The 26,931-nt window shown below is 47.2% G+C and overlaps 3 protein-coding genes across 10 annotated transcripts in view; 2 read left to right on the top strand and 1 right to left on the bottom strand.

The window, feature by feature from the left end:
• Positions 1–117: 117 nt before the first annotated feature.
• Positions 118–16,023, bottom strand: cdk8 (cyclin dependent kinase 8). 4 transcript variants are annotated; one of them, XM_014159471.2, is made up of 13 exons: positions 15,580–16,023; positions 10,618–10,693; positions 10,437–10,547; positions 8,820–8,960; positions 6,315–6,372; positions 6,039–6,170; positions 5,490–5,633; positions 4,624–4,693; positions 4,398–4,470; positions 4,178–4,275; positions 1,759–1,846; positions 1,438–1,593; positions 118–1,228 (listed from the first exon to the last, which is right to left on the bottom strand). In XM_014159471.2, the coding sequence occupies exons 1-13, from the start codon at positions 15,705–15,707 to the stop codon at positions 1,103–1,105; spliced, it is 1,401 nt and encodes a 466-aa protein (XP_014014946.1). In that variant the 5' UTR covers positions 15,708–16,023; the 3' UTR covers positions 118–1,102. The 4 variants fall into 4 exon arrangements, with proteins under 4 accessions (XP_014014946.1, XP_045558636.1, XP_045558634.1 ...); XM_045702680.1 differs by lacking the exons at positions 8,820–8,960; positions 10,437–10,547; positions 10,618–10,693; positions 15,580–16,023 and adding an exon at positions 7,318–7,333; XM_045702678.1 differs by lacking the exons at positions 8,820–8,960; positions 10,437–10,547; positions 10,618–10,693; positions 15,580–16,023 and adding an exon at positions 7,239–7,262.
• Positions 16,024–16,521: 498 nt separating this feature from the next.
• rnf6 (ring finger protein (C3H2C3 type) 6) lies at positions 16,522–22,846 on the top strand. The gene is given in 5 exon segments (XM_045702676.1): positions 16,522–16,671; positions 17,818–17,973; positions 18,559–18,711; positions 18,946–19,391; positions 19,394–22,846. Coding segments are annotated over 4 exon segments (2,169 nt in total). The 5' UTR covers positions 16,522–16,671; positions 17,818–17,825; the 3' UTR covers positions 20,816–22,846.
• Positions 22,847–23,381: 535 nt separating this feature from the next.
• Positions 23,382–26,931, top strand: part of atp8a2 (ATPase phospholipid transporting 8A2) — a 61,383-nt gene continuing 57,833 nt past the window's right edge. For 3 of the 5 annotated variants that reach the window (XM_014159473.2, XM_014159472.2, XM_014159477.2), the window contains exon 1: positions 23,382–23,632. In XM_014159473.2, the coding sequence (XP_014014948.1) occupies positions 23,590–23,632 (43 nt within the window). In that variant the 5' untranslated portion in view covers positions 23,382–23,589. The remainder of the gene's footprint in view (positions 23,633–26,931) is intronic. The other 2 variants (XM_014159474.2, XM_014159476.2) reach the window with 2 other exon arrangements.

Below are 26,931 nucleotides of genomic sequence, written 5' to 3'. Positions count from 1 at the left end.
GGACTGGGATTGTTCCATTACTGAAGACACGGTTCTATTCCTGGAAGAGAACATACGTTCTTTTTCCATTTTCCAGGTTAACACAGAGACAGAGAAGAGAAACCCCCAACGCCAATGTTAACATTTCCACTTTTTATTGTCAGGATACTTGCTTCATGTAAAATATCTTAATACAATACATGTTCCATATGCCATCCTCCACACGATTGGTTGGTTTTGTCATTATGAAGTTGTAAGGTTTTGCCCAGAGCGATAAAAACAGCTGCTCTCTCTCAGCCCAACGGAAGCTGCTTCACCACTTCCTTTTTTTTATACAGTCAGTGAAAACCAAACCAAGGAAAACAGATTCAATTATAAACTACTAATATCAAGTATTTTTTCTTTTGTCGTTTCTTTTCTTTGTTTTTGTCTCAATTACGCCCCCAACAAGAGCTGTGGATGGGGCACACAAACTCCCAGCATGCTCCTGTCAGCAGCTCAGTTCGGTCCCCAGCGAAGACGCCCTCGGAAGGGAGGACAGACAGACAAGAAGGAAAACCGACAGGAGGACAGAGACAGGAGGACAGAGACAGAGACAGGAGGACAGAGGGGCATGTACTCTGTCGATGCTGGCAGTCACATAGCAGCTTTAGTCTGAACGAAGCTTCAACAGGAAGAGGGGATCTGGCTGGAAAGGGGGAGAGCTTTGGTGGAGGTGGTGAGAAGGAAAGGAGGGAGTGGGTAACACCCTGGGTGGCCTTTACTGCAAATGAAGCCATCTTCTGTTTGCTTGTCACGTTGTGGCTTTTGTTAAGTACCAGTTCTGAAAGTTAACTTTGTACTGGTCACAAACACAACGACGAAGAGCGGAAGGAACGAGGGAAGAACCAACTGACAGCATCCGTTCTTCATCTTCATCTAGTTTTGCGGTTTAGTCTCCATGTGTTGCTCATGGTTGAAGTTGTTATTTTCAGGATGGGCTCATTGTATTTCATTCTGGGCTAATGGACTACTGCAGTGAGGGTGGACCGGTCAGTTAAATGTGGGGGGAGGGGTGGGTATTGCCATGGACACACCCACCTCCCTCAGTACATTCTCCCTAGTGGGCCAGGCGAGGGCTGGGTCAGTAGCGGTGGGTCTGGTGTGAGTACTGCGGGGGCTGCTGGGAGGTAGAGGAGTATCCAATGCTGTTTTGGGGCAGTGATGTGCTTGGTCCGGGGTTCTGGTAGACAGCATGTGGATTGGAGCGCTGAGAGAGAGATAAGATAACTAATCAGACTCTTTATTTACAATTTGGTATGATTTGGTGGGATAGCATGATTTGGCTGATTTCTGTGTTATCAATATAGTATTGCTATATAGTAACGGCTTTGTATGTATGTATGTATGTATGTATGTATGTATGTATGTATGTATGTATGTATGTATGTATGTATGTATGGTGTGAGACTACCCTACCTGGTAGTCTGAGGTCATAATGAGGCCACTTGAGGTAGTGACGGGCGGGACCACTCGCACCTTCTTTAGGGGCGGGCCTTGGGCGTGGCTGTTGTCAGGGTTACCAGTGTGCCCCGCCCCGTTGGTGTGGTTGTTCCCCTGCTGCTGCTGGTTCTTCTGGAATATTAAAAGACACCCAAGGCTTCATCAACCACACACTGGAAATACACTCAAAATGTTCCCTTTAAACCTTTACTCTGTTGATAAAAAATATACACACAAACACACTTATGTAACTGTAACATATATTTTGACCCAAATGTAAAGATAAGAGGCACACACATTTCTGACTTTCTCTGCCTTATCCTCTGGCTCCTCCTCTGTCAGGAACTCCCTCTTGGGGTAGGGGATCTGGCAGCCTGCAAACACACTGACACAAACACACCCCTTATCTTACAGGCTATACCCCCACATCCCTCCAGACATGGACTAACATGTTATACATGTATTATGTTGTAATACATTTGTTATAATGCAATATATGTAGTAAGGGCTTTTGTTGTATTACATGTAGTAATAATGTGTTAGTTGTTTTAATGTATACTGAACAAAAACATAAAACGCAACATGCAACTATTTCAACAATTTTACTGAGTTACAGTTCATATAAGTAAATCAGTCGATTGAAAAATTCATTAGGCCCTAATCTATGGATTTCACATGACTGGGTGGGCCTAGGAGGGCATAGGCCCACCCACTTGGGAGCCAGGCCCAGCCAATCAGAATGAGTTTCCAATCAGAATGAGTTTCTCCACAAAAGGCCTTAGTTACAGACAGAAATACTCCTCAGTTTCATCAGCTGTCAGGGCGGCTAGTCTCAGACAACTACCGACATGTAGCACTCACGGCTGTAGCCATGAAGTGCTTTGAAAGGCTGGTCATGGCTCACATCAACATTATCCCAGAAACCCTAGACCCACTCCAATTTGCAAACCACACCAACAGAGCCACAGATGATGCAATCTCTATTGCACTCCACACTGCCCTTTCCCACCTGGACAAAAGGAACACCTATGTGAGAATGCTGTTCATTGACTACAGCTCAGCGTTCAACACCATAGTGCCCTCAAAGCTCATCACTTAGCTAAGGACCCTGGGACTAAACACCTCCCTCTGCAACTGGATCCTGGACTTCCTGACGGGCCGCCCCCAGATGGTGAGGGTAGGTAACAACACATCTGCCACGACAGCCTATAGGGAGGTGGTCAGGGACCTGGCCAGGTGATGCCAGAATAACAACCTATCCCTCAACATAATCAAGACAAAAGGAGATGATTGTGGACTACAGGAAAAGGAGGACCGAGCACGCTCCCATTCTCATCAACGAGGCTGTAGTTGAGCAGATGGAGAGCTTCAAGTTCCTTGGTGTCCACATCACCAACAAACTAGAATGGTCCAAACACACCAAGATAGTCGGGAAGAGGGCACGACAAAGCCTATTCCCCCCCAGGAGACTGAAAAGATTTGGCATGGGTCCTGAGATCCTCAAAAGGTTCTGAGAGCATCCTGACGGGTTGCATCACTGCCTCCCTGCTACCACACGGCAAGCGGTAACAGAGCGCCAAGTCCAAAAGGTTTCTCAACAGCCTTTACCCCCAAGCTATAAGACTCCAGAACAGGAAATCAAATAGCTACCCGGACTATTTGCATTCTCCCCCCCCTTTTACGCTGCTGCTACTCTGTTTTATCATCTATGCATAGTCACTAACTATACCTACATGTACATATTACCTCAATTAGCCCGACTAGCCGGTGGCTGTATAACCTCGCTACTGTTATTTTCACTGTTTTATTTATTTATTTACTTTTCTACTGTTCACCTAATACCAATTTTTTACATAAAAATTGCACTGTTGGTTAGGGCTTGTAAGTAAGCATTTCACTGTAAAGTCTACACCTGTTGTATTCAGCGCACGTGAGAAATAAACTTTGATTTGATACCACGATTGAACTCTTTGGCCTGAATGCCAAGCGTCACGTCTGGAGGAAACCTGGCACCATTCCTACGGTGAAACATTGTGGTGGCAGAATCAAGCTATGGAGATGTTTTTCAGAGGCAGAGAATGGGAGACTAGTCAGGATCAAGGGAAAGATGAACATAGCAAAGTACTGAGAGATCCTTGATGAAAACCTGCTCCAGAGCGCTCAGGACCTCAGACTGTGGTGAAGGTTCACCTTCCAACAGGACAACAATCGTAAGCACACAGCCAAGACAAATGCACAAGTGGCTTCGGGACAAGTCTCTGAAAGTCCTTGAGTGGCCCAGCCAAACATCTCTGGAGAGACCTGAAAATAGCTGTACAGCAACGCTCCCCATCCAAACTGACAGAGATTGAGGGGATCTGCAAAGAAGAATGGGAGAACCTCCCCAAATACAGGTGTACCAAGCTTGTAGTGTCATACCCACAGAGACTTGAGGCTGTAATCGCTGCCAAAGGTGCTTCAACAAAGTACTGAGTACAGGGTATGAATACTTATGTAAACGTGAAAATGTCTAAAAACCTGTTTTTGCTTTGTCATTATGGGGTACTGCGTGTGGATTGATGAGGCAATTTAAAAAAAAATCTATTTTAGAATAAGGCTGTAACGTAACAAATGTGGAAAAAGTCAAGGGGTTTAATTACTTTCCCGAATGCACTGTACATGTGTTATAGATGTTGTAATAAATGTGTTGTAAAGTTGTATTCGGGTCCTGACTCACTCTGAGGTGGGCAGTGGTTCCTCCAGGAAGTAAGGGTCCTGCATGGCCTGCTCAGATGTGATCCTGCGGATCGGGTCCATGGTCAGCAGCTTCTGGAGCTAAACACAACATTAGAGCATGAGTAAAACAGAGGGAACGTTTATACAACGTCAGACTGAACAATGCTATGTAACAACAACGTTCAGGCAATGTTAGACTGAGAAAACTCATTTCAACTCACCAAGTGGAATGCTTTGCTGTCTGGTTTGACTTTGTGTTTCTCCATGTATTTTATAAGGCTGCAGTTTGTATACCTGTGATGTACGAACATATTTCAGTTCGTATACTTGTGATACCAGACCACGTCATTTCAGTTTGGATGAGAAGACAAATCTATTATTAAAATGCTAAAAATGATGTTGTTCAGAGCTGGCAGGAAGCGAGCTGGCAGTCAGAAAGCCACTCACGTGTTCCTCCTGAAGTCTTTCATCAGAGTGGAGTGCTCCGGCATCTTCTTGATGTCTTCCCAGTCCTTCTCTGAGGATTGCATCATCATACTGTCAGTGCTTGTACAGGACAGACAGATTGCTTTGGGCTCATACAAGCCAGGCCAGAATAGAACTGTGCCTAGTCATGGTTTAATTACACTCGTGTTCTTCAGTAATATAATATATCTCTCTCTCACTATTTGCCAGGCAGGTTCATATTACACACGTCGAAAATATGTCCGAAATCTGTCTTGCCTACCACTTTCTAAAACGACATGCTGTGTACTAATAGTACTACATACTATTGAGAACGTACTGTTTCGTAACAACATATGCAGGAAGCAACAAATATAAACATACTAGGTTGATCCATGCTGAGAAGCCATAATCTAATGCTCAATCGTGCTTGTTCCCCACCATTCGCTCAGTTTGGTAGAGCGCATTCCCTATTCTGATTATCAGATGAGGATGAAAAAGACGCAAGTCTGAAAAGACGATTCTCTTCCTCAATAGTGTGCAGCGAATTCTACTTGATGAAAAGACAAAGTGAATATAACATCCTGGCACTTAAAGTAGTACACATACTGACGTTATATTTTTGCATACCCAAAAAGCCTACTATTTTCAACGCAAGTATGGGTATTCAGATGGAACAGGGTTAATAATTTAACACATACTGTACGAGCGACCATTTCAATGCACATAGGCATGTCCTGATAAGTTATGAGAGTCCCCAGCACTCATGGACAACCCTCTTTATCCAGAGCCAGTTTTGAAGTATTCTCGGCCTCTACATGCTGGTTTTGTGGCCTGTGTGTGGTGGTTCTAAGGCCCAGCTCTCTCACCAGCGGGGAAGCCCATGACGTTGAAGATGCGGTCCAGCTGGTCGTGGTGGTAGGGGTTACTGGTCTTGATGTCCTCTTGGCGACAGTGGAAGATGGGCTCAGACGTCAACAGCTCGGCAAAGATGCAGCCAATCGCCCAGATGTCTGACAGATGCACAGGGAGGATTAGAGATATCAGGCTCTACCATTTTGGTTTCATATGATCCTAAATATTTAGATTTTGTCCACCAGTGCACCTAGAGTATATTTTAAACATTTCTTTTTAGTAATTGCAAATCATCAATACATCGAATATTTCTCAATCTGCGCCTAAATTTCTTTGTGTTCCTACATTTTTCAACTTAGGAGCACGTGCTCCTTGTAAAATATGACAGCGTAGAGCCCTGGATATCACACTGTGTTCTAAACCACGCCCACGCACAGACACCCACTTGAACATGCTCACACAAATATGCACACACAACAGTAATTATCCTCGGATGGTGGAAGGATAGCTCAGAAGTTCAGCTCTTGGTACACAGCACACACCCACCCAGTGGCCGTTCTCACCGATGGCTTTGGTGTAGTGCCTGGCACCTAGCAGTAGCTCTGGTGCCCTGTACCAGAAGGTGACCACCACCGGGTCCAGATCTGCTAACGGCTTCAGTGGTGAGTTAAAGAGGCGGGCAAAGCCCATGTCCGCTGTAGGGAAACACACATAAGCCACATAATATGATAACGTAGTATAACGCTCAAATAGTGTGTAATGAGCAGTCAATAAACTATAGCCAGTCTATGTAGACATAAAGCATTATGCTGAAAAAAAAAATAAACACTCCATCGTACCGATCTTTACTCGACCCCTCTCCGGCCCCTCCCCCATCACTAGGATGTTTGCAGGTTTCTGGGGAAAAACAGATTAACAGTTAATATCACGCAAATATTTACTTCCATTATCATAATACCCACACTGATACACATTAAACGAGAGGAATTAAGATTAGTTTGGCCGCGTTATGCTGAATCACATATGAATGGTCCAGGTAGTGTCAATGCTGCCCTCTGGTGGCGTAACAATGAAAATCACATGTCAGAGAAGCAGGCCAGGCACCTCCATTTCCTCCACCAGGCAACCATACAGTGCTCAGCCACTATACCATTTCCTGCGTCCCTCTATTCCTCTCCCCGTCCTCCCACTGCTCTTTCCTCCCCTATTCTCCCTTCCTCATCCCTCACTTTCACCAGGTCTCTGTAGGAAACAGTCAGCGTGCAGGTAATGGATGCCCACTCTCCCCCCTTTGACCCTTCTTCCTCCCTCCCCCTCTCTCTCACACAAAGGCCTTTCTCATTTGGGCAAAAATCTGTCCTCCGTGACCCGGAAACTGATAAGTGGTCGAGGAGAGTGTCAATTAGTTAGTAGGTGAATGGAGGAGTGTCCTCTCCTCTTCGATAGCCACCTTTCATCGAGGACAGTCATGTGTATCCCACCGGAGTCATTCACAGAATACTTTTTATATTTGACACAACCCCTTTCAAGCAGTTGTTGGAGGAGAAAAGCAGGCAAACATTTAAAATGTATATGCTACTTATCCTTTTATCTAGAAAATGTCTTGCAGAACGAGCTACATTTGTTTTATTACGTTACATTTATTTTGGGATTCCACCCCTGTAAACGTAATTTGCCTGATGACGCACAAATGGAGAGGAGAATCTAATTTAATACAAGCACATTTTCGTTCACGTTCCCTCTGCTCGCCGCCTCTCGATTACCTTTGACATTTTTCAAAAGGAGGCGAGAGACGGAGGAGAGAGGACGCAGGAGTTGAGCAAATCCAATTGAGAAAAGGCCCAGGTCTCTGTGTAGGACCCAGCTGGCATGCAGGAAAAGGATGCATTCTCCTTCCCTACCCTCTCCTTCCTTCCCTCCCTCCCTCCCTCCCTCCCCTCTCCTTCCTTCCCTACCCTCTCCTTCCTTCCTTCCTTCCTTCCTTCCTTCCTTCCTTCCTTCCTTACCCTCTCCTTCCTTCCCTACCCTCTCCTTCCTTCCCTACCCTCTCATTCCTTCCCTACCCTCTCCTTCCTTCCTTCCTTACCCTCTCATTCCTTCCCTACCCTCTCCTTCCTTCCTTCCTTCCTTCCTTCCTTCCCTACCCTCTCCTTCCTTCCTTCCTTCCTTCCTTCCCTACCCTCTCCTTCCTTCCTTCCTTCCTTCCTTACCCTCTCCTTCCTTCCCTACCCTCTCCTTCCTTCCCTACCCTCTCCTTCCTTCCCTACCCTCTCATTCCTTCCCTACCCTCTCATTCCTTCCTTCCTTCCCTACCCGCTCCTTCCTTCCTTCCTTCCCTACCCTCTCCTTCCTTCCTTCCTTCCCTACCCTCTCCTTCCTTCCTTCCTTCCCTACCCACTCCTTCCTTCCTTCCTTCCCTACCCGCTCCTTCCTTCCTTCCTTCCCTACCCTCTCCTTCCTCCCTTCCTTCCCTCTCCTCTCCTTCCTTCCCTACCCTCCCCCTCTCCTTCCTTCCCTACCCTCCCCTCTCCTTCCTTCCCTACCCTCCCCTCTCCTTCCTTCCCTACCCTCCCCACCCTCCCCTCTCCTCCCCTCTCCTTCCTTACCCTACCCTCCCCTCTCCTTCCCTACCCTCCCCTTCCTTCCCTACCCTCCCCTCTCCTTCCTTCCTACCCTCCTCCCTCTCCTTCCTTCCCTACCCTCCCCACCCTCCCCTCTCCTCCCCTCTCCTTCCCTACACTCCCCTCCCCTCTCCTTCCCTACCCTCTCCTTCCCTACACTCCCCTCCCCTCTCCTTCCCTACCCCCTCCCCTTCCTACCCTCCCTCCTTCCCTACCCTCCCCTCTCCTTCCTTCCCTACCCTCTCCTTCCTTCCCTACCCTCTCCTTCCTTCCCTACCCTCTCCTCTCCTTCCTTCCCTACCCTCTCCTCTCCTTCCTTCCCTACCCTCCCCTCCCCTCTCCTTCCTTCCTTCCTTACCCTCCCCTCTCCTTCCCTCCCTTCCCTCCCCTCCCTCCTTCCCTACCCTCCCCTCTCCTTCCTTCCCCACCCTCTCCTTCCTTCCCTACCCTCCCCTCTCCTTCCTCCCCCCCCTTTCTTCCCTACCCTTCCCTCCCCTTCCCTTTCCTCCTTCCCTCCCCTTCCCTTCCCTCCTTCCCTCCCCTTCCTTCCTTCCTTCCTCTTCCCTACCCTCCCCTCCCTCCTTCCCTCCTTCCCTACCCACCCTCCCTACCCTCCCTTCCCTACCCTCTTCCTTCCCTACCCTACCCTCTTCCTCCCTTCCTTCCTTCCCTCCCTTCCCTCTCCTTCCTTCCTTCCCTACCCTACCCTCCCTCCCTCCTCACCAGGTCTCTGTGTAGGACCCAGTTGGCGTGTAAGTAATGGATGCCGTCCAGGATCTGGTAGAGCAGAGACTTGACCATCCCCCTAGGCAGTTGCAGGGGCTTCTTATTAGCCTTGGACGCCCTGTGGAACTTTATGATGTGCTGTGGAGAGAGGGAGCATCATTAGTGTGTTGTCAATGGATTTAAACAAGTGTGGAGGTAAAATATTCAAATGTTTATAAAAGTGTGTAAATGTAAAAACATATGTGTGCGTGTGTGTATGTTTATAGTGTGGATGGACGTATCAGATACAAAATCTGTGAGTGTTCATGCAAATCATTTTGTTACTTTTAGATTACTTTCCCCTTAAGAGGCATTAGAAGAAGACATAAATGTATGTTACCAATTGAATGACATCTATTGCAGGATAAATCAATGTTAAAGTTTACATATCTGGCCATAAATGGACGTTGCATTTTACTTTATAGGTTGGTTATGTAGGCTTCTTCTAACCCATTGCTTTCTACTACAGATAATATGTGTAGGCTTAATCTTTACATAAAAATAAAAAGTCTGTCAGATTTCCAGTCATTCCAAATAATGTAATAAACCTTGATCAACAATAGGACTTATAATTATAGAATATCCTAATTGTTTTACCTGAGCATAACCCAAAAACAAACAACTTATTAGCTTACTTCGTTGTTTATGATTTTGTTGTCATGGACGACTGATTGGGCTCATTGAGTTGAAAAAAGATGCTGCACTCAGTGAAATGTTGATATCATTTGCAGAGGTTTAAGTCTATCAAAAGTGCGTGCGTTAGAACATGGTTTCTTTTATCAGCACAAATTAGATTGAGCAATAAAAGCCCCACTCGTGGTCTTCTTAAAGTAACCTCGTTTTTGACAGTATGGAGCAGAACACCACAGAGTAGTTTAGAAGGGAGGAACTTCCTCTAACTTTTTCCCCATAAGCACTAAGCAGCTGTTGCATATTTTCACTGGCTGTTCACTGGTTGCAAAACAGATTGATAGACAGCTTATTCTTCAATTCAACCATTACTGGGTTAAAATACACATATACATTTGTGAACAGCCATCCACAATCCATGAGGCGCAAATAGCTAAATGAGAGAGCAGCAGTATGATTCACATCAATGCTCTATGTAGATATCAACAATAATGATATCTGTAGGGCCCTTACCTCCAAGCGTTTATTCAAGTTGGATCATCTTTGGATGCTGACAGCAGTTGCACCATTGGAAGACATACCTTGGACTGTAGCCCACAAAAGCCTATTCCTGCTCTTTTCCCACAATCCATCAAGTGCATTTGGTGTGTCATCATAGTAGTCTCTGACTTGTGGTCAGACTCACTCACGCAGGACCTTAAATTTGCCAATTTTTTCAATGCTGACTTAAATGCCATTGAGAAAACAGAAAGGTGTCCATTTAAAAAAGAATAATAAATTACGCAAACATTTTAAAAGTAATCCTAGAATGAATCATTTCGTTTTTCAAAAGTATCTGTAATCTGATTACTATAGTTTTGCTGGTAACGTAACTGATTACAGTTGGTTTATTTTTAATCCGTTACTCCCCAAACCCGTGTGTGTGTGTGTGTGTGTGTGTATTACCCAGAGATCATGCTCGGCGTAGTCGAAGAGCAGCCAGACTTTGCGGTCTGCGTGTGACAGGAACACCTTCTGCAGTGAGATCACATTAGGATGCTTCAGCTCCCGCAGTAGCTAGAAGAAGAAACATTCATTCACACAGACATTATGGGATGTCTGCTCTTGAACTAAACAACACACTTACTGCAATCTCTCTGCAGGCAGACATGGAGATGCCAGTGCCTTCAATCTGCTTGAGGGCGTAGTCCTTATCATCCTTCCTGAAGACAGAAAAATATACAGCATCAACCCAAGTTCACTACAGTTCCCATGGGGCCTTGCTACACTGAGACATGAAGGAGGCCAGCTGGCAGTTGGTGGTACATGAGTGGCTGAGAGGAGGGCAAAATGCTTACATTTCCTCCAGATTAATGTCATATAATCAAGCTCACCCCCATACAGTAGAGGGGAAACAGACTATGGCAGCTGGCAAGGGACACACAAAGTTGGGTTAGCCCCTCACTAGTACAAACCCCTCCCCTCAGCCCAAATCATCTCATAAACTGCTCTTTGTGCCTCCTCGGGCCATGTTCAACTCCAGGAGAACAAATGAGGGTATGAGAGGCTCGTAAACAGCAGTCTCCTACAATAAACAAACATCTTTGAACACTTAGGGCTGGTTAAAACACGGTTCCAACCCCCTGTCAGTCTGGCCATGTTTTAGACCCGCTGCTTGGTGGGTCTGATTTGTGTCCTGAGGGTTTAGGTTCCACAACAAAGTCCAGTTCCAGTAAAGGATCTGGGCTGGATTAAACCAAACATGGATGATCTGGTCTCCACTTGATGAGTTTGGACTGGACTAGACCACCAGATGGGGCCAGGAGGCCTGGACTAGACCACCAGACCAGACCAGCGTGGGGCTAGACCACCAGACCAGCGTGGGGCTAGACCACCAGACCAGCGTGGGGCTAGACCACCAGACCAGCGTGGGGCTAGACCACCAGACCAGCGTGGGGCTAGACCACCAGACCAGCGTGGGGCTAGACCACCAGACCAGCGTGGGGCTAGACCACCAGACCAGCGTGGGGCTAGACCACCAGACCAGCGTGGGGCTAGACCACCAGACTAGGATATGGCTGGACTAGGACAGAAGGGGAAGGACAGGGTGTCTGTAGTCTGAAATGAGCTCTTTTCCTTCATGACCACTGTATAAAATACCTTTATTGTAATAGCATAACCAGTCCTTTCACTGGTAATCATTTATGAAGGGAGCAAGAAGAGAACAATACACTTAAGACAATGGGAGAACTGGAATAAACAGCACTGCCTGGCTGAAATGGCTATGATATGGTCTAAATGCTTGGAAACATCTGCAGTGGTTTGTGTCTCAGCCCCCGACACTAACATGTTTAGGCTAAAATGTTCACCAAACTCATTTGGGGATTGCTCAAACCCCATATATTCTAGTATTTTGAATAATTTATTGGACATTACTATTTAGCCTATGAATTGCATGACAATGGTTCTCAGCATTGGTCTACATAAATTAGTCTAGCCTATTTATTTTTTTTATTTTTCCCCAAGTATCTTTGGTTGAAGAGAAACAGTAAATCGAGACATGTATAGAATAACATTGTTTGCAAGTTTTACAGTGCTTTTACGCCATTTTCAAATAGCGGCCTGAGAATTGGTGAGATTGCATAAGCTCCAAAGTTAATAGGCTTTAGCCTAGTTTCACAGTAGGGAAAATAACACCCATCGTCTCACTTGTTATTGGCAGACAGAGACCTTCATAATCATAACATTCTGCAGCCTCAAATAATTAGACCACAGTAAAACACTTCTATCAACAGAAATAACCCTTTTACTTGGTCATGAGATAATAGCATAGGGGTGCACGATATCGGAATCGGACAATATTAACTAAAAATGCCGGCATCGGCCCGCGGTCTAGCTTAACGCTGATGTGCAAAACCGATGTCAAAGCTGACGTGCATACCCATATAACATAAGTAGATGATGTAATGACGCCACAAAAAATACACAGCGCTACACAGAACAAAAGCAGAAAAATACACAGCGCTACACAGAACAAAAGCAGAAAAATACACAGCGCTACACAGAACAAAAGCAGAAAAATACACAGCGCTACACAGAACAAAAGCAGAAAAATACACAGCGCTACACAGAACAAAAGCAGAAAAATACACAGCGCTACACAGAACAAAAGCAGAAAAATACACAGCGCTACACAGAACAAAAGCAGAAAAATACACAGCGCTACACAGAACAAAAGCAGAAAAATACACAGCGCTACACAGAACAAAAGCAGAAAAATACACAGCGCTACACAGAACAAAAGCAGAAAAATACACAGCGCTACACAGAACAAAAGCAGAAAAATACACAGCGCTACACAGAACAAAAGCAGAAAAATACACAGCGCTACACAGAACAAAAGCAGAAAAATACACAGCGCACACTTCCAACAACTAAACAAGTTCAGCAGTCATTTGAAAGACTAGGAACATTTCAGCGAGACAACTCAAAGATGAAATCCATTAACGCCAACATAACGGAATTCATTATGCTACTTGATATGGCAGCCCCATGAGCATGCAGAGTCTGACAGCACAGTGGAACAGAGATGGCAGCCCCATGAGCATGCAGAGTCTGACAGCACAGTGGAACAGAGATGGCAGCCCCATGAGCATGCAGAGTCTGACAGCACAGTGGAACAGAGATGGCAGCCCCATGAGCATGCAGAGTCTGACAGCACAGTGGAACAGAGATGGCAGCCCCATGAGCATGCAGAGTCTGACAGCACAGTGGAACAGAGATGGCAGCCCCATGAGCATGCAGAGTCTGACAGCACAGTGGAACAGAGATGGCAGCCCCATGAGCATGCAGAGTCTGACAGCACAGTGGAACAGAGATGGCAGCCCCATGAGCATGCAGAGTCTGACAGCACAGTGGAACAGAGATGGCAGCCCCATGAGCATGCAGAGTCTGACAGCACAGTGGAACAGAGATGGCAGCCCCATGAGCATGCAGAGTCTGACAGCACAGTGGAACAGAGATGGCAGCCCCATGAGCATGCAGAGTCTGACAGCACAGTGGAACAGAGATGGCAGCCCCATGAGCATGCAGAGTCTGACAGCACAGTGGAACAGAGATGGCAGCCCCATGAGCATGCAGAGTCTGACAGCACAGTGGAACAGAGATGGCAGCCCCATGAGCATGCAGAGTCTGACAGCACAGTGGGTCGATGAGGACTTCGTACTGAGGAAAGCCGTATTGCATGCTCAAGAATGTGCTGGTTCTCATTCCGCTGCTGCCATTTCAATGGGATTTGAGAACATGTTTAAAACATGAACACAGTCTTAGCACCATTTGAACAACTGAGTCGGGAAATAAGCTAACCCTCTGTCTGCACTGAAACACCTGCTCAACAAAACTGCAGACAGACCGTGGGATTAAAACTTACAAAAGTACTCAAAGTTGTGAACAAGCGATTCGGTGGCATTCTCTCTGAGCCTCTTTACTGTGTCGCCACCATGCTCGATGCTAGGTACAAGGACCGCTACTTCGATGCAGAAAAGAAACATGGTTTACGTGAAATGTTACAGACACAGCTGGACAAGATGGAAATGGACACAGTGACAGTGCGCACCAAGGAAGAGAGGCCACGGACAGACAGGGCTGAAACTTCACTGCTTGACATGTATGATGAAATCCTGATTGAGAATGAAGCGACTGAACAAATGAACAACAAAACAGCACAGCAAGTAAGTGAAAGAAATAGGTTTTGATCATGTTTTACTGGTAATGGGACATACGTAAATGCCAACAAAATAACTTTTTGGTCAGTGTGGTATGGTGTGTGTAACCTTTATTTAACTAGGCAAGTCAGTTAAGAATAAATTCTTATTTACAATGACTGCCTACCCTGGCCAACGCTGGGCCAATTGTGTGCTGCCCTACGGGACTCCCAATCACGGCCGGATGTGATACAGCCTGGATTCGAACCAGGGACTGTAGTGACACATCTTGCACTGAGATGCAGTGCCTTAAACTGCTGTGTCCGTGTTAACTATTTAACTGTACAAGAATGCTTAAAAAGTCGCTAAAATGTAAAATATCGGATATCAGTATCGGCCAAAAATGTCACATCTATGCATCCTACATTGTTTTCTATTCCACACTACACACTAGGGAGAAAAGACATGATAGTAAAGAGAGTAACATGGTCAATAGAAGGATCACTTTTATTATGTCCATCTCATCTATATGAAGGGGGCCTCTTCACTGTGTTAATCCATGCAGAATACCTGGACATTTCATGTCCCTCCAATTCAGATTTGAAACACTTTCCTTCTATTATTAGAGGGGGTGAGATTCCTCCATACAATGTAAAGTGCTTTAAGCACCTGGTGAAAAAACTGCTTTATGTAAACCCATGATTATGTTTTGTGTAGCCAGGCCGTTCCAGATTCAGACACATCAAACCTGCCAGCCCAAACATTCCCTGCGCCCGACTGCACCTGCCCCTGACTTGCTTGGCTGCGTCTGTAATAGGCTATCACACAAAGGCTGGCCTACTTCACTCAGTTTGTTCATATTACTGCGAAAATAGAACATCTCGAAATGCAAAAAAAAAAAATGACACGGCATAATTTGATACAAAAATATCCTCATTATTCTGTTTGGAGCTAAACTGGCTTGATGACTGCAATACCCCACATACAATGTTGTTACAACATCCCCCGTTCTGTTCCGTTTAATCTGCGAGCGCAGGCGTCCTTTTAAAACTATGCATCACACTAACTACAATACAGCAAGGTTAGCTGATGGATTTAGCGAACACGTTGCACGGCTGTTAGTTACTGAATGTTGTGGCTGCTTCGCGTGATGTAACGTTATTGTTCTCTACCTTCTTGCCCTTTGTGCTGTTGTCTGTGCCCAATAATGTTTGTACCATGTTTGTGCTATGACGTACTGAGTTTATTCAGTTGGTTCTTTAAAAATGTTCTCCGTACTACGAGTTACAAATAGGTGTAACGGAGAGGGGGCCTTGAAAACAGGAGCAGCCAAGACAAACCGAGTTGTTTTATTGGGAGACTCGTGGACCTGAGGGCCTTCTTACTGGCTCTCATTATCAACTCACCCATCTTTTCTCTTTGCTTTGTATACATGACCGTAGGTGCCTCTTCCCACTTTGCATCCCTCGTACTCAAACAGGTCCTCGACACGTTCTCTCTCTCCGGTCAGCATCACTTTGAAATCGTAGTCCATTCTCTCTGTTGTTTAGGTCAATTATCTTCTGCTTCCTTTTAAAGCGCCGCTTGGGAGGCAACTTACTTCACAACCCCAGTTAGAATTTGTTGTTGCCTTCCCTCGCGTCGCTCTCTCCTCAGCCCTGATTCCACATTTAACGGCTAGGTTTATGTTACCAGAGAAGACGCAGGTTTCTTATCCGCGACGAAGGGCCAGGTATTGGCAGTAAAACTAGCTTCCCCGTTCTCTTGTATTATCTTCCTACTGCGTTTCTCCAGCCGGTATCACACTCTGGAGAACTGAAAAACCACGTACGGCACTGTCGTAAAATGTCGTCATTGCACAGAAATGGACGGGAGCTATATGTTTAGAACACCACGTGGATTTTAACTCTTTGTAACGTGAAGGGGATACAAATTCTACTATTCACACGAAAACATCTCGTTTTATGATCAGAACTTTGGTGCTGGCATCTCTGAAGCCAGTTCAAGTGTTTCCTCTCCACATGTCATGACAATTACGCCACTCCCTAATAATAATCTGATGTTGGATATCCAAAATAAGATAATTCTGGCGTCTAATAAAGGCATAAAGAGGAGTCAAGATGTGCGCACGGACATTGAAAAACGGGGGGGAAATGTCATTGCTATCTATTCATATATTTACCTTCAGACTGCTGGGAGAAAATTATCAACTGCGTGGTTATGTAAAATACATTTCGGAAAAAGAACCTGTTTCAAATTGAAAACAGTCCTCTTCACAATTAAACACATATGAATAGATTGATTGAAACACAACAATTATCTGTTATAATCGGCACATTTTATTGTAGTCGTGCGGTTTCGTGAAGTAGGAACTAATCTGACACTGCTGGTCTTTGATCGGACAGTGAGAAGTGTAGCACGGTTGGTCCCATCTTGGCTACATTGTAATCAGAGCGGAGAGGGAAGCAAACGCGTCGATATTACAGCTGCTGTGTCAGGTAAAAAAATACCTATACATTTTGTTGTCAACTCCATATTCTCGAGCTAAAAAACTATGTTTAGGTTGAGTATTGTATGCACTCAGTTCGTGTGTTGCTCGTTAAAATAATTGTCTTATTTGTTGGCGAAACCTTTCACCAGATAGCTAGCTGTCGACAACTAACAAATGCGTTGCGCATTCAAAATGACAACTCGCCGCTTTGTAAGGCAATGTGAAACCGGCGTATAGGTGTGAAGATTTTTATTAGTTGGAGACGCTTATATAATTCTGTTGCAATCGTTAGGTGACGATTCTTTGTCCTCCTCTACATAGTCAACTTGCATGGAGCCAGACTATTCTTTGTCATGTCCCTCCTCCGACGTGGCTGTGTGATCGTTCCTGCGTCGGTGATTGGTAGCTAGTAGGATGACACCGGTGTCAGTTTTGTTGGTCCTTTCTCCTGTGTTCTCCAACATGGCCTACTGTATGGTATGTTTTGTGGAGGCTGGAATATTGCTCTAAATGGCATGATTGTTGCCGCCTTTACGGCCAACTCAATATTCATTGCGGTCTATCGCTGTGCCATCGATGCTGTTGTGTGGAGGTTTCTGAATCTAAGAAGGTTAGACTGCTAGATGTCGGAACTCAGAAGGTTCGATTTTTGTAGCCGATTTACTATAGTTGATCAGCGACTGGTGTGTGCGGAGTAGAGCTCCAACGTCACATAAAATGAAGTTTATCAAAACGACTGATTTCAGCACCCAAAGAATAGTCCGCAATTACGCAGAACAACGTCTCAGCCGACCTTACTGGCCATGTCTCATCCCACAGCAGAATGGAAAGTGTTGTTTTGACATGGTTTCTGGCTAAAGGTGGGGCCACACAAGTTTAATAAAGTGAAGGCGTCTGATGTGGTAAAGTCACATAATTGCATTGATCGGTAAAAACTGCTGACCTGAGGTTTTTCCCCAGGGAATTGGATGGTCTGTAAAGTCTCGTTGTAATCCATGTTTGTCAGTTGTATAGAATCAAAATATCCGTGATCTCAACTTAACTGCTGCCTATGATTGAATGATGGATGTATTACTAAAGCAGTACCCAGGTCAGTTCCAGCCAGGTGTTCCACATTTCCGACACCCCGCCTACCGCCCTCTGTGTGCCACAGCAGTTTCCATGGTGATGGACCCTCCTGGCGGGCGAGACGAGCGGCGGCGTCAGGCAGAGCGTCTTCGACGGGAGGAGGCGTACTATCACTTCATCAATGAGCTGAGCGAGGAAGAGTACCGCCTTATGAGAGACAGCAACCTGCTGGGCACACCTGGTGAGAGGAACCTAGAACCACTAACGCAGGGTTGCATAGCTCCAGTCCCCCAGGGCAGCGGTGTCTGCTGGTTTTCCTCATTGTTTTTAAATAACTGACTAATTTGTACCAGGACAACCACGGGATAGGCAACTCCAGTCCTACAGGGTCCTGATTGGTCTCACACTTTTGCCCCTCTAGCACACCTGACTCAAATAATCAACTAATCATGATCTTCAATTTAAAATGTAATTAGTTTAATCAGCTGTGTTTTCTAGAGATGGAGGAAAGGTGTGACCACTCCGCCCCCGAGGACTGGAGTTGCCCATCCCTGCCTTATCCAATCAGTGGTGCTAATTAATGCCATGGAGTAACAATAACCATAGGACTGCAGCCCTCGAGTTGTCGTGCACCGCTGCCCCAACCCAATAGACTGAAGCCTGCTAATGCACCATAATATAGGCCTACACACACTTTGTGTAATAAAACTATCACATTTTATAATGTAATGGCTTCATGTTGGCTACTAAGTGCTGAAAATGAATCTGGACAATCAAGCATATAAGTCCTCCATCTTGACCTAACAGAGGACATGTTGTTCCCCAGGTGAGGTGACAGCGGAGGAGCTACGGCAGCGCCTGGACGGGGCAAAGGAGCGCGTGTCATCTCAGCCCCGCCCTGAACCACTCCCACAGAACACTGAGGCTGGAGAGGAGGAGGGGAGCAGCGTTGAGGGGGAGGAGAGCGAGGGAGTGGCTGGTAGGATTAAAGAGCTATTGCGGTGGTTATGGGTTTATAGGGGTTACTGGGGGAAATGAATGCTAAAGGGTCTGTATGACCTAAACTTGACAGATTATGGGTCTCAAAAGGTTCATTGCCTAATTGCTGCTGTATACTCACTCAGTTCAGTTTATTTCTTATTGATCAAAGTACTAAAGTATTACTAGATAATTACAACTGGCTCAGTTCAGTAACGAGCTGCTGTCTGTATAGGTACTGCTGAGCCGGGAGCAGAGCCGTCTAACGGCGACTCACTGCTGGAGTGGCTGAACACCTTCCGACGCACAGGGAACGCCACGCGCAGTGGCCAGAGCGGCAACCAGACGTGGCGCGCGGTCAGCCGCACCAACCCCAACAGTGGAGAGTTCCGCTTCAGCCTGGAGATCAACATCAACCATGAGCAGCCAGAGCCAGGGGAGCACAGTGATGCCCCCGACCCCTCAGAGCTGTCCCCTGTCCCCCCTCCATCCACAGCCTCCATACGCACTGCCCCCTACACCCCTGCCCGGCCCTCCCCCTATCCCTTACCTCGAGCTACCCAGGGCAGGAGGGCTCAGATCCGCCGTACACGCAGTAGTACCACCATCCCTCCTCTGACTCCTGCACCCCTCACCACACCCCGGCCCCCCCTACTGCTCTAAGCGGTACAGCAGCCATCAACCTCCCACCACCCCCAGTCCCCATCACCCCCCCTATCCTTCAGGATCAAATAAGCCCTCCACAGCTCCAACCCCCAAGCAGAGCTTCCTCCCCAGGGGAGGGGCAGGAGGAGGGGGTTCCTACCCTGGACTTCCCCCGTGTACCGCCCCAGTCTGGCCCCCAGGTGGCGTCTGTGGGGCGTGAGCCTCGTAGCAGCAGGACTCGATCCCGCGGCCGGACCCGCAGGGCTGCAGCAGGAGGTGGGACTACCTCCCGGTCGTCTAGGAGACGTAGCCGCTCCCCTCTTCAGAGAAACCCCGCCCCTAACTCGGCTACCTTGCCTCCTAGTGGTGGGAATGGAAATGGTGTCTCTAATGGCCACACTGCCGAGCCCGGAAACAGAACTGCTTCTGTCTCCATGGAGACCGGTGAGGCCGTGTCAGAGCCAGCTGTACTAGCAGAGCCTGGCCCAGAGGCAGGTGAGCAGGAGGGAGAGGTACACACGGCCGGGTCAGGGGGTGCAGGGGGGGTGCGGCGCCACCCCACCATCATGCTGGATCTGCAGGTGCGGCGCATCCGACCGGGAGAGAACCGGGACCGGGACAGCATCGCCAGCCGTACACGGTCCCGGGCCCGCGCCGCCGAGAACACTGTCACCTTCGAGAGCGACAGCGGGGGCTTCCGGCGCACAATCTCCCGCTCGGAGCGGGCCGGGATCCGGACCTACGTCAGCACCATCCGGATCCCTCTGAGGAGGATCAGTGAGACGGGCCTGGGGGAGCCCAGCTCCACCGCCCTGCGCTCCATCCTCAGACAGATCATGACCGGCTTCGGGGAGCTCAGCTCCCTCATGGAGACGGAGGCTGACGCTGAGACCACCGAGGGCACGCCCGGTCATCAGGACCCTGCAGGACCCAATGCTAACACCAACACCACACAGACCTACCGTAGCCACAGTAACGAGAGTGGAACTGTGGCGGGAGGCCAGGCAGGAGAGACAGAGACGGAGAGAGAGGGGGGGGGCGATGAGGAGGAAGGAGGGCAGGGGAGGTTAGGTGGGAGTGGCAATGGTGGAATCTCAACCCCCGACGACGGTCGGCCGATGAGCAGGGACACAAACAACCTGGTAGAGAACGGCACGCTGCCCATCCTGCGGCTGGCCCACTTCTTCCTGCTCAACGACGAGGAGGATGAGGAGCACCCACGTGGCCTGACCAAAGAGCAGATCGACATACTAGCCACGCGCACCTATGGCCAGGCCAGCCTGGAGGGGGAGGCGGGGCGCGCCTGCAGCGTCTGTATCAACGACTATGCCCAAGGGAACAAGCTGCGTCGCCTGCCCTGCGCCCACGAGTTCCACATCCACTGCATCGACCGCTGGCTCTCTGAGAACAACACCTGCCCCATCTGCAGGCAGCCCATCCTCCCTGCTCACCAGGACTGACCCTGCCCTGACCCCTTGAATCCCCTGACCCCAGACCACCACCGGCTCCACCTCGCCCCCTGCTGGCCGAACTGAGCATGCCCGAGCAGAGAGGACGGTACATGTACATAGCGCTTTAATGTTTTCATTTACCATTGAAATATTCATTGTGTTCACTCTGAAATGGTAGAACCCAAAGGGGTGGGGGGGGCTAATGCAGAGAATTAAAGTGTTATTTTTTTAGACTTATTTTCAGCACCTTTGTTTTTTTATGTATTTTCTTGTCTTGTTTCTCTTCGGCCTCTGTCACGATGCTTCTGAGGTCCACATTTACAGATAGCACTTAGCTTAAAGAGCTACTATAGCTAACCGCTGCTGATCAGTCTCAAACTCTTTCACCTGATACGCTGTGATGTCACCCTGTCACAAATTGACTACAGCAGTCGCTTCTGTAGATTTGATTTGGTTGACAATGTGTAAATATGTCACCACTGCCGCCTGTGTTTTGGGGTTGAGAAGAGTCATCCTCGTTGCATTTTAAGCAGAAAACATTAAGTTAGAGCTAATATTGGAATCCTTCTATTTAAAGCTCCAACATCCCTTTTTAAAGTGTCCTCTATCATGTGTATGTGTTTGGACAAAGGCTATTGTGGTTCTATTTTACCTTTTAATTACATTTTACTTGGCCAGTGGTCCCTAGGATGTTGTTGATGTCTGCCTACCTGTTCCAGCTCTCTAAACCTAGCCATCGAACCCCATAGATCCACAGTGGATGTCCAACAGTTCTTCAAATTAGTTGCAGCATTTGACACTAGTAACAAGTCAGAAAGAAACATCTAAAGCAAATAAGTGTGTGAGGTAATTTAGCAGCAAGCACTTGTAGTTGGACTCGTCTGTTAGGGAGACTGGCAAATAATGCAATAACATGAAGGAACGGAAGGACCGTTTTGTGTTGTTAAATGTTTAAACTTTATAGTGCTGTTCTTTCTTGTTTACTCCTGGGGATTGATGACTAATTCATCTGTTGGGAGATGGAGAGTATCTGCTCTGTAGTACGCTCTGGTCCTATCCCCAGACTCTAAACTCCATCATCCCCCACTCCTCTAATGCACACGTGTCAAACTCATTCCATGGAGGGCAGAGTGTCTGGGTTTTCGCTCCACCCTTGTACTTGATGATTGAATTACGGTCATTAATTGGTAAGGACCTCCCCTCACCCTTGTTGTCTAGCTCTGTCTAATTGAAAGGAAAAACCAAAGACCTGCAGACACTCGGTCCTCCGTGAAATGAGTTTAACACCCCTGCTCTAATGTCTGTGTTTAAAGCCCCTGCTCTGGGAGAACCTGCCTGTCATGGCCTGATTTATCACCTAAGTAATAGTTTCATGTTCACAAACCTGAAAGGAATGACTAGGTGAAAGCAAAATGGTGGAGCCTCCACTCAATCCATTTTCCACATCTCTCCAATCCTTTCAGATCAGTGTCTTCCTCCATTAGCCTGGCTTAGATTGCAATTGGCTTTCCCTGCAGGCAGTATCACCCTGTTACCACCAGGGGCAGTGTTCACAACTACAGTACGACATGGTGAGGACTGGAGACCAGTGGTATTGGTGTCTATGTAGGGCAGGGGTTTTCTGTCATTTTCATTCTGACTTTGTTCCAAGCAGACTCATTAGACAGGGATGTGATACAGGAAACAATGCTCTTTCTGTACTGAAGTGTGTGGTGTGTGTGTGTGTGTGTGTGTGTGTGTGTGTTAGCGCTGAAGGAAGTGATAAAACAGAATGTATAATATGGTTTTGGAGAAGCATCAGTCAGTCTCCTGAATGTCCATCTATCTAAAGTGAGAGGGTCCGTGGCCACCGAAATTCAGAAATGAATATTTATTCTGTTCCTATTTAATGAGAAACAAACTTTGAAATATTGAATGTGTTATGTGATGAGATTTAAAAAACAGTTAAGATTAATATGTATTCTGTTACTATGTAATATAAATAAACACAAGGGTTTTGTTCTGCTCCTTGACAAGGGAATTAAATACAGCTTTGTTATGCCTGGCGTTAATTTGTGCGCTCTTTCTTTGCGTTCCTCCCACAGGACCACTGTCTTTTCCCACATCTCCAATGACATTCTCTCCCTGTGGTCTGAACAACTGTACCTCCATATCATGACAAGTCTTGGTTTTTACTTTAATTTGATTTAGATGGCTCTCTTGCGCCGTAGGCTAGAAGTTAGTCAGGGCTAGGCCTATGGAATTAGAGTAGGACAGTGAGGATATGATCAAAGATGCACATGTGAAATGGTCATAGTACCGAAGTGCTAATAGCCATATTCCCTAGTAGTTATCTATTTAGCATTCCTCTGCAGTGTTGGCCTTTCTGCGTCTATGGCCCGACTAGGATTACTGACTGAGTTAGGCTATTTTTATGCTTGACGTGATATTAGATTTAACTTAGGGCACACACTCAGGTACATGAATGTCCAATTGAAGCACAGTGAATCAGGATGAAGGAACGAGATTCACGCGAGGATCCTACTTATGCAACGGATCAGGCTTTCTGTGATCTTGGCTGAGGACGCGCGCACGCACAAACACGTCTCAGCCCTATGCGCGCTCTCGTCGCTGCTGAGCCGACCCATCGCCGTCCCTCGTCCAACGACCGAACATGATTCATCTCCCAGCGAACGCAGCCTTGTCCCGGGCCCGCATTCTCCCGCTGTGTACGTGAGCCACGGGCATGCCAGCGCCCCGGCCGCCCTCTTCCAGGCCAATACAGACCCCCGCTCAAGATCAGGATGTACTTCAACCGGCGATCGAAGAAGATCCACAGCGAGGGAGGTAAGCATGACAAGAGGGGCGGAGGCATGTAGTCTATAGTACAGTACCTTACAGTACAGGCTAGTACAGCTCCATTGGTAACTATAGGGATCGAACTGGCAGCGACATAAACATTGCAGTGAGGACTTGGTTCTAATGACACAGTCGGTCCTATTCTATAGGCCTATGCGTGTTATATTAGTGGGGCTATAGGATTGAGATAGCCTTGTTGAGCCCAGGACTGCGGCACGGGTGGCGGTGCAGCTGCTTATTACGCCTGTCATATACAGTCTACAAACAACAGGGCTATTCTTCTACTGGCACAGACAGACTCGGGATGGGGGCGCTGCGCTTCAACTGAACCCATTTCCAATGCTTTGTATGATGTATTAATGATGCTGCAAATATGACAGTAAAGACAGGTAAATGGAGGTTATTGCAGGTGAGCGGGACCGAATTGCCATGGCCTCACTAGAAACAGTGCTCGCACCCATCCTTTGCGCGTAATAGTCTATGTAGGCTAGCCTAGACATAAATGCCTATGTATTTTTCCAAGGAATTTCTTTCTTTTCTCTGGGAGAGGGGTAAATGGTACAGGGTGCATACTGTCAGGATAGGACAGGATAGGACGTAAATTAGTTCGGCGGCACGGTGGGAGAGCTTAACACCTTCAATGACTTAAAGGGCACGTGACTATTTAATTGATCTTATTCTAAGCCCCTCCTGGGAAGGCCATCATCTGTTAAAGTCACGCGGAGCCCAGACAGGCGGACACCAAATATGTGCTTTCTAGGCCTATATAGTTGTGCAGCATAATGTTTTTTTGGGGGGGGGTATTCAATGCACCTTTGTCCCCGAAAAAAAAAAGTAATGCGTCACAGATGCGCCTTTGCATTTACAGGGACAGCCGAACACATCGTTGCACTGCACCCTCCACACAGCGATTTGTCCACGGACTCTTATGCACACACAGAAAGTGCTAGCATGATTATTTGCATTTTGGCTGCGTCAGGGAGTGAGTGCTGTGGGCCAATAGAGGTTTTTGGCCAAGCTGCAAGGATTAAAGGGGAGGAGGTCAGTGTTTTGGGAGATAGGTGGCATCGCCGCAAGGACAGGTTTGACAGCGATGCCGCTGGAGTTGAGAGAACAGTTTGTTAGCTGTTGCGTCTATAGGGGCTTTGGAAGGATTGTCCTGGAAGAGAGGACGTGTGTGGCTGAATGTCCATGACTGCAGGCACAAGTACATTGTGGGGCTGCTGTGTGTTTGTGTGTGACTGTGCTTTGCCTCCAGCAGGTTCCATAAATAGAAAACAGCTAGGGCATATTGTCAGGATAGAGAGAGAGAAGCGCCAACTGGGTCAGGTCAATCAGTCTCCAGGCTAGGGATCCCCATCAGAGTGAGAAAACACCATCAATAATGGTTTCCATACCTGGACATCACTACTTACCCAAATCATTAGTTAGTTCAGAAAATGGCTCTTACTCTGGGTTAATTAGTACCTTCAGGAGTCAAGACAGGAAGACACATCAAAGAACAACCCTTTGTAGACTTACTCTCTCAACAGACCCCACCACACACACACACACCTTAGTCCCTTATTAGACTCTCCTTCGCCCTCTTGAAGGTGTTTCCGTGTCCCACGTGGCCAGTCACTGTGTTCTTTTGTGTCTTCTCAGCTCTTCTTGGTTAACTTCAATCTTTCCCACAATCCTTCTGACCTGGACTTTAGCCATAATCACCTAGGCTGTTACAGCCTGGTGGCCTCACTGGCCTGATCTGTCACACACACTGATGACTGTGCACCACAGGAGGTTGATGGCACCTTAATTGGGGAGGACGGGCTCGTGGTAGTGGCTGGAGCGGAGTGATTGGAATGTTATCAAATACTTTTGTACATGTGGACACCCCTTCAAGTTAGTGGATTCAGCTATTTCAGCCACACCCGTTGCTGACAAGTGTATACAATCGAGCACACAGCCATGCAATCTCCATAGACAAATAATGGCAGTAGAATGGCCTTACAGAAGAGCTCAGTGACTTCCAACGTGGCGGTGTCATAGGATGCCACCTTTCCAACAAGTCAGTTCGTCAAATTTCTGCCCTGCTAGAGCTGTCCCGGTCAACTGTAAGTGCTGTTTTTATTAAATGGAAACGTCTAGGAGCAACAACGGCTCAACCGTGAAGTGGTAGGCCACATAAGCTCACAGAACGGGACCGCCGAGTAATGAAGCGCATAAAAATCGCTTGTCCTCAGTTGCAGCGCTCACTACCAAGTTCCAAACTGCCTCTGGAAGCAACGTCAGCACAAGAACTGTTCATCTGGGAGCTTCATGAAATGGGTTTCCATGGCCGAGCAGCCATGGCCGAGCATTGGCTGGAGTGGTGTAAAGCTCACCTCCATTGGAATCTGGAGCAGTGGAAACGTATTCTCTGGAGTGATGAATCACGCTTCACCATCTGGCAGTCAGACAGACGAATCTGGGTTAGGAGGATGTCAGGAGAACGCTACCTGCCCGAATACATCGTGCCAACTGTAAAGTTTGTTGGAGGAGGAATAATGGTCTGGGGCTGTTTTTCATGGTTAGGGCTAGGCCCCTTAGTTCCAGTGAAGGGAAATCTTAACACTACAGCATACAATGACATTCTAGACAATTCTGTGCTTCCAACTTTGTGGCAACAGTTTAGGGAAAGCCCTTTCCTGTTTCAGCATGACAATGCCCCAGTGCACAAAGCGAGGGCATACAGAAATGGTTTGTCGAGGTCAATGTGGAAGAACTTGACTGGCCTGCACAGAGCCCTGACCTCAACCCCATTGAAGACCTTTGGGATGAATTGGAATGCCGACTGTGAGCAGGCTTAATCGGCGAACATCAGTGCCCGACCTTACTAATGCGCTTTTGGCTGAATGGAAGCAAGTCCCTGCAGCAATGTTCCAACATCTAGTGGGAAGCCTTCTCCGGAGAGTGGAGACTGTTATAGCAGCAAAGGGGAGACCAAAGCAATGTTAATGCCCATGATTTTGGAATGAGATGTTCGACAAGCACGTGTCCACATACTTTTGATCATGTAGTGTATATCAAACACATGGTTTCTATGTGTTTAATTATTGCCATTCCATTTACTCCGTTCCAGCCATTATTATGAGCCGTCCTCCTCTCAGCAACCTCCACTGATGTACACACACACACACACACACACACACACACACACACACACACACACACACACACACACACACACACACACACACACAGGATGTGAGGGAAAGGGATGAAGAAAGAGAATCTCAAGTGTGTGCATGAAGTCCCAAAGTACAAAA

This window comes from Salmo salar, chromosome ssa19 (genome assembly GCF_905237065.1).
Source record: "Salmo salar chromosome ssa19, Ssal_v3.1, whole genome shotgun sequence".
Lineage (NCBI taxonomy): Eukaryota > Metazoa > Chordata > Actinopteri > Salmoniformes > Salmonidae > Salmo > Salmo salar.
This window is presented reverse-complemented; position numbering and strand designations above follow the sequence as displayed.

What these genes read in the sequence shown, in the direction of transcription:
- cdk8 (XM_014159471.2), bottom strand. Translation starts at nt 15,707, where the DNA reads ATGGACTACGATTTCAAAGTGATGCTGACCGGAGAGAGAGAACGTGTC. An exon ending in GGGTCCTACACAGAGACCTG is followed by an intron (nt 6,373 to 8,819) that starts GTGAGGAGGGAG and finishes GTTTTTCCCCAG; the next exon opens with AAACCTGCAAACATCCTAGT. An exon ending in AAAGACTTCAGGAGGAACAC is followed by an intron (nt 4,471 to 4,623) that starts GTGAGTGGCTTT and finishes CGTACATCACAG; the next exon opens with GTATACAAACTGCAGCCTTA.